The sequence below is a fragment of the Podarcis gaigeae genome (genome assembly GCF_964106915.1).
Source record: "Podarcis gaigeae genome assembly, chromosome: 3".
NCBI classification, from domain to species: domain Eukaryota; kingdom Metazoa; phylum Chordata; class Lepidosauria; order Squamata; family Lacertidae; genus Podarcis; species Podarcis gaigeae.
Window position 1 is genome coordinate 71,976,841 of NC_139680.1, and position 14,073 is coordinate 71,990,913.

The following is a 14,073-nucleotide window of genomic DNA, read 5'->3' on the forward strand; positions in this document are numbered from 1 at the left end:
AAAGGAGATGGGATCTAATTAGGCTTTAAAGCTAAACCTTAAATCGTGCCAAAAGATATTAGGAAGCCAGTGAAAGTTCAAGCATGTATCTCAGTGTCTATTCATCACCAGGAGGAAAATGACAGGTATAACACAAAAAGATGGAGCTGCTTCATGGGGTGTGGGGGATGCTACACACCTGTAATCTTAATGTGTCCTTCTTCATCTAGAAGTATGCTGGAAGATGATACACAGAAAAGTTTAGGACAAATGGAAAACACATTAAATGAAGTCAGAAGATGCATAATTAGTGCATAGAACTTGAAGTAATTCAGTGTGAAGAAAACCACAGGCATCCATTAAATTTCCCTCTTATATTTGTGTATTGTAAAGGTCTCCGCATGAACAAATGAAGATCAATGGAAGGGGACCAGGCTTGGATCCTGAACTAGCCACTGTGTCTCAGCCTCAGGTCTGCATCTCTAAAGTGGAAATAACATTACACTATCTCATAGTTGTGCCCGTAAGACAGACAAAGTACGGTATACAGTGTACCATCCCTTTGTGTAATTTATTATATTGATAATTTTCCTTCAGTGGTCCATAAACTTGCATGTGAATGTCTTGTCCTATTATTATTATTATTATTATTATTATTATTATTATTATTATTATAAAATGGGTGTTTACCCATTTTTGTAAAATGTAAAAAAATATGTTAAGGTTCCAATCAAGTTGCTCAAACATTCTGTGATTTATGTGTTCACATAAAATTCAGTAATAAATACAATAGAGAACCTCTGAAAACATCTCAATAAAAAATACCATATCATTAAACTATCAATTCATCATCAAAAATATGGATTAAGAAAATCATCAAGACCAGGCCAAACAATCAGAGCCACAACCACAATTAGTTTCCTTTAAGGCAAGGTAAAAACAAGTTTTAAAGGTCTGCTTGAAAATATCCAGGAATGGGGACTGCCTAATATCATATGGAATAATATCCCACACTTTTGGAGCCGCCACTGAAAAATCCCTGGTCTGCACATGTAGTCTGTGATTTCTGTGGGGCACTGTAAATTTTCCTGCTATTTTCCATGCTAGCCAGGCAAAAGCAGTCGATGAGGATGTGGAGAGGGCTGGTGAGAAGTGTGCCTGGAGAAGATTCCCAAGGGCCTGGAGGTTCCCCACTCCTGACATAATGGATGGGCCCCAGGAGTATAAGGTAAAGGGAAAGTGTAACAAGTACCAGTAGCTTGCCATTTGCTTCTTTCCCACCCCATCCAATGAGCTTATTCTTCACATTCCTTTCTATTCATCCATTTGGGCAAGGGTAAAAAAAGGACTGTGTGTGATTCCCCCTAGCATTTTTTTTAAAAAAATAAAATCTTCTGAAAACTGCAACAATAACTCTCACTCCCACATTGTTGTATTTTGCAGTGAAATGTAATTTGAAAGGCAGTGATACTTGGTAGAACATTTGTGGGCTGGGAACAGACTGTTGCGGAGAATAAATGAATAATGAATACTGACAGTTGTCACTACTATTATTCAACTACTATCTCTCTTATTGCCTTTCTGACAAAGCTTGCTTCTTTTGACAAAGCAATGTGCATAACAGTTGTAAACCACAAAAGGAGTATACAATCCTTGCTGCTCAACAAATCTTCATTTAAGACTACAATGCTGTTCTACAATCCCCTTATCTGTATCTAACACAGATGAGAAGAAGGAGAAGAGAGAGAGAGAGAGAGCGCATATCTTCCATAAGCAAGGGAGAAACTGAATCTGAATTGCTGTTTGTTTTTCTGCCTTGTATGCCCCCACTAAGTTTTCCTGAAAGGAGAGAGGAATGTAGTCCCTGGGGATGTTATTAACCCAATGGAAAATTGGCTGGTATGGCCCTGGCAAAAGCAACGGGGTCAGCAACTGAGTTTGGGGTACCTTTTCCTCCAAGGAGCTCAAGATGGAATACATGGTTCTTCTGCGCCTCGTTTAATCGCCACAACAACCATGAGAGTTAGGTTAGACGTTTTTTATCAATTAGGCACCCTTGCCCACTAATGTCAAACTATTTGAATGTGTAATAATTTCCAGAGGGCAACCACATTAGTCTACTGCTGCTGCAACAACAGCAGAGTTTTGAGGCACCTTAAATGCTAACTGATTTGCCATTTGAAGTTGTTTATTCAATACAGTTGTGTCCTGTTTTCACCCCAGTTGAGCAAGTTGGCTTTCTTACCCACCCACCCCTATCCTCACTCCCCACTACAGACACAGTTTCTTATCCTCTGAACTTTCAGGGTGTTCTCTAAGCTATTCAGATAAATGAGAATATCACTCCAAGAGACATACATTTCATGAGGAAATTGATGCAGGGTCTCACAGGCATTTTGTGATCCAAACAGAGTAACCCCATTTAAAAATCTTCCAACTTACTTTTCTGGTTTCAAATCCCTGTAAATAATACCAAGACCATGGAGATGATCTAAAGCCAAGGCCAGCTCAGCTAAGTAGAACTTAACATCTTCTTCTGTAAACATAACCTAGAGAGAAGCAGAAAAAGCAGTATTTTTTAATGCACAAGTGAATTTATTTATATGGATACTTTTGCTAGGATACTATGACAATATATTGGTCCAACAAAATCAACTGATTATAAGCCAAATGGAAAACAGGCTAACAATTCAAAAGCCCAAAACTGGATTCTGCTAAATCCATTTTGATTTACCAAAATCAATTCAAATATTGGATTTTGGACATTTATATTTATATCAAATTTGGGATACTGTCCTATTCCTCACATCCAAAAGTTCCAGTCCATCATAAATCCATGTCTACCCAGAAATCATGAGTTCTCAGAAGTGTGGATATGATTGCAACCAAAATTTTACAAAATAAGTTTATCACTAACATGTGAGAGCTGAATAACCTTAGGAACAAAAGCAGAATAGGTGATGTTATTTCCCACTTACAGATGGTCATTTTGGAGTCTGTAGGTATCCTATAAAATGAATCAAATTTTATGACCACCCCCAAAACACTGATCTGGTTTGCAATTAGTATAAATATGTGGGTTCCTATAGAAGAGATGGTGACCACTTTGTTCTTCTTTCTGTTGCTGTGAGTAAAGTAATGGTTTAACTTAGCATGGCATCCAAAACCAAGCTGATAGTTTGTCTTGCTCCAGGCAAGCCACAAACTATAACCGTGGTCTAGTATTACATATGAACTGGGCTGATTATTTGCTAGTCTCTCTTAAGTTTTTTTTTTTGGGGGGGGGGTTATACGACAAATCTATCAAATATGAATTAAATCAGTCTTCTTGAAATTGCTCTTTTGGCTAACATAAAAGGAGCCATAGTGAAGAGGCCACATTTACATTTTTAAAATAAAAATGTGCTTTTCTCCATAACTACATTCTTTTTTAAAAACAACAACAACAGCAACATTATTTCTGTGTTTCCACAGCGTATGTAAAGTTCTACTTCCCAGTATTATAATTAATCCTCCTTATCCCAACTAATATGTTGGGAGGTTTTTCTTATCACTAAATTATTTATTACTAAATAAAAACTAAGGTTTTTCTTATTACTAAAGGAACGATGGCTAAATCCTTGTAAGGAGCAACCGGTAGGCCCCTGCTTTAAAAAAAGAAAGAAATAATGCTTAACCGCACATTTACCAATAGCGCTAACATTATTCTTTATAGAAAAACAAAGAATTTATTTCTGTGTCCTGTGGATAATGGCAGGATGGCTGTGTGTTACACTTCCATGACCTTGCTTGCAGAGCATATCGAAAGCCACAGGAAGAGGACGGGCAGGTAGTTCACCCACGGTCAAAGGAATTGCTCCCTGGAAGTGACTTTAAAAGGCCATCCGCTTCAAGGCAATGACTCTTGTGGTTGGCACAGCTCTTCAGGCAGGATTTAGAATTGAGTAGTCATTACGGCTCACCCAGACAGCAGACTCCAAAAAGCTGCATGAGCAGGTTAGAGAAAGAAGAATACTGCACTTTTTTTTAGTGGTGCATGGTGTCATCCTGATGTACTCCCATTCACCTTGCCTTGGTGGACTCAGGTCATCATGATAGAATTGGCTTCCCTTACTTAAGCAGCATACAATAGGGGAGGACTTAACATGTTACTTCGCACCTATGCTTATTGCTGAAAATGCATGCGGGCAATGACTTAGCTTTGCATAAGACTAGTTTTTGGTACACAGGCACTGAGATGCTACTGGGGAAAGGGACCATAGCTGAGTCATAGAGCACCTGCACTATATGCACAATGTCCCAGGTCCAATCCTTGGCATCTCTGGGTAGCACTGGGGAAGACTCCCAATCTGAAACCCTGGACAGCCACTGCCTGCCGGTGTGGGCAATGACAGAGCTATGAGAGCCAATTGGCTAACTCCATACAAGTCAGCTCCCTATATTCCCACTGCATGGATCACCTGCACAGGGACAGGGTTTCCAGCTGGCAATGAGTAACATGTCCATCAGCCCTGGAAGATGAATAAAGAATGAAGAGGCAGCAGCAAAGAAAGGAAGGAGCAATAGGAAGAGAGACTTGTGTATTGGCAGAGACAGAAAGGATGATCACTATCCTTAGTCATAGTCTGAGGAAGACCCTCTGAAAACAAAGGGCATAAATAAAAAAGACAAATACATTGATTTCAATGGCTCTACTCTGAGTATGGCTTGGTTGGATATTGCCCAAAGAGAGAAAGTAATTAAGACTGGAACAGAAAACACTATCTAAAATATATAAATATTTTTCACTAAGAAACCCAGTTTTTAAAAAACGGAATAGTCCCCTGTTCTGCCCAGTTGAGCAATTAATGTTTTCCTGCCAAAATAAAAGGTTTCCTGCCAACAGTCAGTACCAAGGCAAAAAAAATGGTATCATCATCTATTGATTTTGAAGTTTGAATATTCACATTTTAGCGATGGGGAGGAACAAGCACAATTTTCCTTTGTGGCAGATGCCAAGGTGTGTCTGAAGTGTAAAATGTGTTTGAGTGCTAGAACGAATAAATGGCTGTGACTGAAGGATGGCCAGTGCTCTGTGATGATCAAGAGCGCTGCATTTCTGCTGCTAGCAAGTGTTTAGCAGGAGGCATTGCACCTCTCTCCAGCTGCTCCGTTGCTTTGCAGATGGTGCTTTGATAGCCATTGGCACCCTTGGCTGATGGGCGTGGCAGGTCTTCCCAACAAACTGCTGTGCTTTGGCTCCAAGAATGATGTAAATGGGAAGATGCACTCCTGATGTTTCAGGGTGTGGTTCAGTAACAAAGCATTTGCTGAGCTTTGTTGTGACCTTGCCTTATCCTCAAGTATATGGGCAGATTACAGCACATTTGATCCAGTGCAAATAAAAATAAACCCTAAAGATAAATGCTATAAAGTGCCATGATGCTATGTGTTGGATGTATTCAGGATAAGAGGATTGCAGGGTTGTTGTGAGGATAAAATGGTAATGGGGAGAACCATATCCACCACTTTGAGCTCCTTAATGGAAAGGTGGAATGTAAATGTAATGAAAATAAATAAATAAAATAACTAAATATATGAGAAACTAGAAGGAAGGTTTTTGCTAAGAAGAGACACAGCTACCAGTATAGAATTACTTTGGTTTGTTTTTCAAACAAAACATTAATCTATTGGACTCACCTCTTTGGAAAGTCTGGTGAAAAGGTCCCCACCTCGTAGGAAATCTAGTATAAGATATAGCTTTCCTTCTGTTTGAAATGCTACAGTAGAAAAAGACAGTAGGATATTTAGATATGTTGGACCTGTACACGTTCAGTGAAAGCATGAAGGAGTTTCACGGGAAGGGGATAATGGGTATGTTTTGTTTTGGCAGGGACCATAGTGGCATTGGGTGCTTCTTCCACTTTTTGCATAACAGCAGCTGTGATAGTCTAGTATCACAGATAATGGCCTTTCAGTCAGGGCATGGCCGGAATGCACTTGACGCAGCAACATCTGGGTTTGGTCAGTGACTAGATGGGAGACCACCTAGTAACTCTGCCTGCACTCCCTTGGTATCCATGATGGAAAAGAGACAGAAAGGCATCACCATCACCTTATGTTGATGGGGACAGAATATTGCAGATGGCAACTTAATGCTCATCCCATTATTCAAGTCTCTGGGTAGATTACTGCAACCCACTATCTCTCATGCAATTCTGCTCCACAGTGGTGTTGGGAGGTTAAAATACTGCTCTGAACCTCCTGTAGAATAGACCAGGTACGCTGGTAACATAAAAATAAATAAAGTGCTCTTAAAAAAAATAAGGTATTCACCATGTTGTTACAGTAACAGCCACACTTGGGGGGGGGGGAGAAGGGTTCTAGTACTGCATATCCTTGACTGGATAAATATGATCTATATATAAGTAGGCAATCAAAAACCACAAATAGATAATGAATTTGAATAGCAAGGGATCCAGTGGAAAATATCCCAAGGCAATTAGGAATTGATTTATAGAGAAATCTTACCATAATGAAGTTTTACAATGAAAGGATGATTCACTTCTGCCAAAATGTCTCTTTCCATTTTTGATCGGACACGATCTCGGACTGTAAAGAGAGAACAATAAGACATTGGGATACCCCACAGTTCAAGAGACTCACGTTGTACGGTTAGATCGGCTGCTGTGCTGCAGCATAACCACAAATAGCTCGTTTTAGTTTTGTATGCGTGTTGCTATCCCCTCAACGGAGCACGCAGACAAGGAATCAAAGGCATAATAATAATAATAATAATAATAATAATAATAATAATAATAATAATAATAAATTTTATTTATATCCCGCCCTCCCCAGCCGAAGCTGGGCTCAGGGCGGCTAACAAAAGCTTTTGTTGCACATACAGCTGGAGCTGTTTGCTGCCCTCGTTGGTAGCGGGTTCCCTCTGCTGAAGAGACAAGTCACTTAGGAAAATGGAGCAGTGTGAGCTGCTCCAGTGCAAATGGGAAGAAAAGCTTTTTATGTGCATACAATTCTATCCTGCAGGTGCATAACTCTTCTTTTGTATGACAGGCCATAGATACTTGCCTTTCTTGATAAACAGGGAGTTTACAGCTTGATTTTTCTTGCTAAACACACCTAGAATGGCAGTGGCAGTAGAATAATTCCCATTCCCCAACTTATCAGGCAGCACCATTTGCAGCCCAGCACGGCACAGCGGGGGAACATCTGAGGTCTCTTGCATGGTTAGAAGCAGCTCTGTACGCTTTCCAGCTGGCTGGAGGACAGGGGCAATGGGACTTTGGGAAGCCAATCAGCTGCCATGATGGGTTCCCAGGGGTGGGGCCTTGGGAATGGACTGGACAGAAGACAAATCTGCCCCCGGGTTATAAAAGGCAGACCATACCTTCTCTCCTCATCTCATGTCATGCCAGACTTTCCCACTCACCCTCCCCCACGCTTTCATTTTTACTGCACTTCATGCTGCTTTGCAGGAACGAATTTGCTGTCCAAATGACATTGCTATGGACAAACGTCGGTTGCTGGTTTCAGGGCTGAGGAGGAATTTTGTCCACAGGTGGATTGGCTTTGGTCCCATGGATTTTCACTTGCCTCATAGCAATCATCACAACTGAAGATGGAAGGAGAGGCACTGGGCTAGATCCTGAGGAAGAAAGGACAAGAAAGGGACATCCAGCCCAAGCCTATAGATGGACCCCCTTAAGGGATTCTAGAGTGTGGTGTTTTCTGTCCAGAAGCCCGTTTTAGAGCCATAGCATCCCCTACCATTGACTGAATGGGGTCTACTGGAAGAGGTTCATACTGTAGAGGACCCCAACAAGGGCGAACCCCCATTGGTTGGCTAACAGCAGATCACCCAGCAAGTGGACTGGATGATTAAGGGATCTCTGCCCATTGCCTATGCCAAACCTATTCTTCTGCAGTCAATAAAGTTGTGGCCTAATTTCAGTCCAACACATGACTCTATGTTATTTGCTACCTGCTCCCCCCCCCCCCACTCACAGCTTCACTGCACCTGGGCCCACCATGAAAACTATCTGTTTGTTAGGCTGATTATTTGTTAATAGTCTAGGGTGGTTTTTTTGACTAGTGGAAGCTAGTATCTCCTAATACCTGGAAAGCACTCTCCAGATTTTGGAATAAGATACCCATCGGAGCTTTGAGAATGCAACAACTGACTGGCTGAGAAGAGACACAGGCAACAAAAAAGCATTTTAAATACAGCTAGAGAGCGAGCGAGCTGAGAATTACTAGTTAGAACTTTGTTGTATTTTTGAGGGCTGCACAAATTCAGAAATAAACCCCACTGAGTCCAGTAAAGCTTATTTCTAGGTAAATGGATCCAGGACTGCAGATTAGTCTGAGTAAATGGCTTGCTCCCATTATGTCCTGCTTGTTGTATATTTGTATATAAAGCAAATCTTACAAATACACTCTCAAACCTTCTATGCTTTCACCAAAAGTTATAGCATGGTTTCTGAAACTGCTCACAACTTGGGGAACAATATATAATCACAGCAGCAGGTATTAACCACAGATCAGTCCTAAGTGTATTCAAATATTTGTCCAGACCTAATGTTACTAGTAAGGATGACTCACGGAAAACCACCTCCTGGATGCAGTTTTGATAAAAACACAGTGAGTAAGAAGAAAAGGCAGAGGCTAGGGCAGAGGAGACGAGTCTTATTTTCTTGGGCTAACAGTCATGACTATGATGGATCAAGTGAGCAGAGCCCATGAGAGAAATCTAATAAGGGAATGTCTATTGGGTTCAAACTAATTTTAAGAAATGACGCAGAATATGTATAGCAGGAATGTCTTAACCACATTTCAGATGAATTTGCAAGATTCTAATTAGATGGGATGCGGGTGGCACTGTGGTCTAAACCACTGAACCTAGGGCTTGCCGATCGGAAGGCTGGCGATTTGAATCCCTGCGACGAGGTGAGCTCCCATTGCTCAGTCCCAGCTCCTGCCAACGTAGCAGTTTGAAAGCATGTCAAAGTGCAAGTAGATAAATAGATACCACTCTGGCAAGAAGGTAAATGGCGTTTCCGTGCACTGCTCTGGTTTTACCAGAAGCGGCTTAGTCATGCTGGCCACATGACCCAGAAAAACTGACTGCAGACAAACATCGGGTCCCTCGGCCAGTAAAGCGAGATGAATGCCACAACCCCCGAGTCTTTCGCGACTGGACTTAACTGTCAGGGGTCCTTTACCTTTAGTCATCAGATTATATCATATGGTCCCAATAATACTTTCCTTTCTGATAAGAATTTGGATGGACTTGCACACTCATTTACCATACTGCAAGCCACACAAGGGCAGCTTTAAACCCACCTTATATAGCTGCATATATCCAAAAGTGTCATCTCTAACATACACAACAAACTGCCAAAAAGCATCACTACTGGATTTTTGTGTGTGTGTGTTGGTCTTGCATTGGACATATGTACATTGTACATATGTTAGCAAAAATAGTACCTTTAACTAAGTTAGGGTTGCTATGCGTCCAGAATTTCCTGGACATACACGGAATACTGTAGTCAGAAGCAGTGTCCAGGCGGAAATCGGCAAAATGTCTGGGAAAGCCATGTTGTCAGTGTCATTGTTGCCGTTTTCCTTAAAAAAAAAAAGCTCAAAATGGGCATTTAGTTGCGGTTTTGCAAAAATAGCTCAACAACTTTTGTGTCTGCATTTTCACTTTTTTGAAATATGTCAACCCCAAGCTATGTGATTCTATGAGTGGTTAGGAAGTTGCTTCCACAACCTACCACACAATGTTGTGGTACAGAAAAAATGGAGAGGGACCAATGTACGCTGTCCTCAGCTCCTTGAAGGAAGGGTAAGATTAAATGTGTAACCCACAAATCAGTATAGGTGCTTAGCATCAAAGTGTGTCAATTGGTTCAGTCTTTGCCTGTATTCCTGACCAAGAGTGAGCATGCAAAAGTTGCTCTGATATCAGTAGGGATGACATACTCATAACTGAATGCAGGATCACCATAAGTTATGAACAAATATTTACAGCATGGTTACTTGTAAATAAATCCCACTGAGTTTGATGCCACTTACTTTCAAGTATGAGTGCGTAGGGTTACAGACTCAATAATTGATTCAAGCTTTACCCACCCATACTGCAGTAAAACCAGCCAAAATCTAAATGGATGCATTGCAGACATTGGCATTTTGGTGGCAATGCATGATACCTAAAAAAAATGTATTAGCAAGAAATTACTAATTTTCTGGTTTAAATTGACTCACACTGACAAATCAATTGAGACTTTATTTGATTAATCTACCAATTAAAAATTACTAAAGCCTGCAAGCAGCAGAATTTTACAGCGATAACGCAGCTTGGAAAGGTCACTGTCCAGTCAAGTTTGTTATGGTCCTTAATAGAAACTTTATTAAAACAATGATTCATTGAATTTCTGAGGCTGCTATACAACAGCTTTACAAAAGATGACCAAACCCTGAAAACTACAGTAACATGAAAAGTAGAACGTGAGAATAACAGTACAGACCAACTGAGCGACATACAGAAAACAATCTGCTGAGCATTTGCAAGGTATCTGATGAAAACCAACAGGGAGGCTTTCTTTAGAGCCCAGATGGAGAACCCATGCCTTTTGAGACACTTCCAGACAAACTCCCATCATCCCCTGCTGGCTGAAGCTGATGGGTGTTGGAGTTTGGAGGGCAACAGGTTCCCCATCCCTACCATAGACATTTCCTGCTGGTTACCAGAATAAAATGTAAGCTTATCACTAACTACCTTAAGTTTGTTTGGACACCCTGACATTCTTCATATATTTGTCAAGATTTGAGCAGTGACATCACATGTTGCTTTAATTCCTCTGCTGCTGCACTTCCCCCATGACCTCTCTTCCAGTCCCCTCTCTTTTCTTTGTTTTTCTTGCATGCCTGGCTATTGTATTTTCTTTCTTTTCTTTTTTAAAAAAATATCCCACTCTGACTGCTTATTCTGGTAGCCTACCAATGACATGGGTTTCCCAGAAAAATCTGAATTGCAAAATGTCCCTAATTTGCACTGGAAAATTTCCATGTTTGTGTTGGAACATCTTCTGATGTCCTGGAGAGTGATCTAATTTAGCATGGTTATTTTACTTGCTTTTGCTAAAAACTAAAAACTGTGAAGCTGCAAAGCTTACCTAATATTGTATTTGTACTTATTCACTGTTAGTAATGAACTTAAGAAAAAATAAAACAAAAAAGCTTGTAAGATTTCTGTCTGACATCACTGTAGCCCACTTTTGTTGTTATTTCTTTTTTCTCTGTTGGAGGGGCTAGCTAGGGTAAGGTGAGTTATGTAGATCTTGTCTTTTGTTGTTTGCTTGGTCTTATTAAAAAGAAAAGAGGCAAATAAGCAAATCATTATAATAAAGAGGTTTGTTTGACATCTGAAGCATTTGTTACCCAAATGATGCTGGTAACGGAAGGATTGAGCTCATGAAAAAGAAGAGGGGGCAGGTGAGATGATTTGGGGACAGATGAGGATTTGCTGCTTTTACTTTTGAAAATGGCAGACTGTATAAAGAAATAACACTCCTAGGTTTTCTGTCATGGCTTGCTAACATGAATAACCAGAAAGAATTAGCAGGAGAAAAGAGAATTAATATTCAGCATATGCACTTCTGGGCCACATGCCTTCCATTAAAAAATCCCCCTTCCTAAAAACAAACAAACAAATAATCTGGGAAGGTGCCAACTCTCTGTGTTGCCTAATGACAATAATAATTGGTCATACTTCTTGCAGAAATCACGATAGGCTCACTAATTGAGGAGAAGGATTGGACTTTCGTAATGTATCATCAAAACTTAAAAGAACATATTGAGGGGGAGCTTGCAAAAGGTTTACAGGAATTTCCTCATCCAGTGTGTATCAGAACTGGCATCTTATTGAGTCAGGTGAGTTCTTCCTCATGTTAGATTAAATCCCAACCATAGCCCTCAAGTTATCCCTCTGTATTAGACAATACAAATTAACATAATATTGTGTTTAATTTGATTTTCTTCTCTAGTGTATTCTTATTTTTGTTGCTTTACTTAGACCATGAGGTCTAAGTAATACATGAGGACATCATTTTAGTTGAAGTACTCAAATGGGACCTGTACATTTCCCATCATAAGTCAAATAGTTTCAGAGAGGTGTGTTGTTGTTTTTTTGTGGAGGGTCTCCAATAAGATTCCCCCTGTTGTTGCTAGTAAACTGTTTAAAAAGGAGTGGGGGAATCCTATCATAGTTCACCTGATATTATGTCTACTTGGACTCTCAGCAATCCTTACAAGAATTCTACAAAGCAAACCAAAATTATTAGTATCCGCATACTGCAGACAGACTGAAAGACTAATGACTTGTCTTGAGGTTTCAGCCAAGGAAACTTAAACATTCAGCAATTACGAAACAGGTTAAGGTGATGTCCCCAAGCTACAATTATATTAGATTATGTTGGTGATGGTGGTTTTCACTACATCATAAACACTGGCTACGGGATCTGTAATTATTCATAGCTTACCCATAAGTCTATTGTTTTAAGCTTTGTTAGCTTGTAGGATTTAGAAATTAAACATTTTCATATGGTTTGTACTAAATGGAAAACATTCAGGAGACTTACTAGCCTGTGATTATTTCATAGGGATAAAGACATTAAACCTAACTATCAAGCTTTAACTAACTTCTAAATCCTAAGAGGTAATTGACTCTTTGACACAGTTCTGGCTGAGAGAATTATGGACCTGTGTAGAAAAATATACTACTGGTTATAACTTTCTCTGTGAGCCAGAGCTATGTTTGGCCCATTTGTTCCTAACGGAGGCTGTGTCTTCAGTTTATCATGTATGATTTGCCTCACCATGAGAATGTGTCTGTTGGATTTCTGCCTACTGTGTGGTTTCCAAAAGAAAAGATTTTTGGGGGAGATAGAAGCCTTTGTGCAAAGAACAAACCCATTTAATGTACTTTTAAAAGAAACAGACTTGGCCACCTGATGGTCCCTGGGAAGACATCCCAGTAGCCATAGGTGCCATGGTCAATGGTGATGTACACTCCAAAAGGAAGATAATGGCCCAAGAGGGATGGAAATGGGTGTGCTCAGGATTTGGAATCAGATAGCAAGGCAAGGACCTTGGACAAGGACTAAGATTCTGGTTCAGGACCATGGTTAGCAGTCCTGCAGCTGAGACAGAAAAAGCACATTGTCTTAACAGGGTCATAGAGCAACTGGCAGACCTTTCTAGCCTGGGCTAGGTAGTAAAAATGAAAACCCCACCCACTGACTGCTGCCTTTCGCCAACTGAAGAACCGACTGTAAGTGTTATCTTTGACAATAAATACTTAACTATCTGCATTCCTTTGGCTGGGAAGCACCCTTGACAGCAGGAATCTGAAAAACATGGCAGGCCTGGCTGAAACATAGCATTTGGAAGACAAGAACTCCTGGCTGTTTTGATAAGTTAACAAGGCCACACTTCTAGAATTTTCTTATCTTCATTTTAAATTCCTCCTTCCTTCATTACATCTCCTGTAATAAACGTTCACTGCTCCCTTGGTTAAGGATTACAGAGGCTGGAGAAAGTGGGATCATGCAAATTGAATCATTATATCATTGCACCGCTGCTATTAAGGAACAGGCAGATTAAACAATGACTAATGAAAAGCCAAAGTATTGTCAGTTGTATGAAAGGACATTGTCAGGGAAAATGAATGTTACTTCAGTGAAGAAGACTGACATGTTCTGCCTTTGCTTCTCTCACCCACAGCCCACTCTGAAAGTAACATCTTTAAGAAGGCATGCCTGGATAGAACACAGCTCTCTAATTGTCTTTGCTTCACATTGTCAAAGGAAAGAGAATTTCACAGGATGCTTGAAAGCAGTACAAAACAGACCCCACAGAAGATCTCCAAAAGCTTGAACTGTGATCCCCAAGTTGTTGTTTTTCCCCCTGGGAAGTCTGTTGCAGATAAAATTGTTTCAGCCACACAGCCTCAGAAGGACGAGCTGATTTCCTGCCTGTTGTAACTATATAGAATGGACACTAATGCATTACAGAAAAAAAAAGGAAACGTTG

The 14,073-nt window shown here is 40.3% G+C and overlaps 1 protein-coding gene across 6 annotated transcripts in view; it reads right to left on the reverse strand.

Moving 5' to 3' along the window:
• Positions 1 to 14,073, reverse strand: part of RPS6KA2 (ribosomal protein S6 kinase A2) — a 188,590-nt gene that overhangs the window by 39,050 nt on the left and 135,467 nt on the right. For all 6 annotated transcript variants that reach the window (XR_014562513.1, XM_083732336.1, XM_083732338.1 and 3 more), the window contains 4 exons: positions 6,490 to 6,570; positions 5,659 to 5,738; positions 2,422 to 2,528; positions 179 to 216 (listed from right to left, as the gene is read on the reverse strand). Coding sequence is in view for 5 of the 6 variants with exons in the window: in XM_083732336.1 (XP_083588462.1) it covers positions 179 to 216; positions 2,422 to 2,528; positions 5,659 to 5,738; positions 6,490 to 6,570 (306 nt within the window). In the remaining variant the exon portion in view is untranslated. The remainder of the gene's footprint in view (positions 1 to 178; positions 217 to 2,421; positions 2,529 to 5,658; positions 5,739 to 6,489; positions 6,571 to 14,073) is intronic.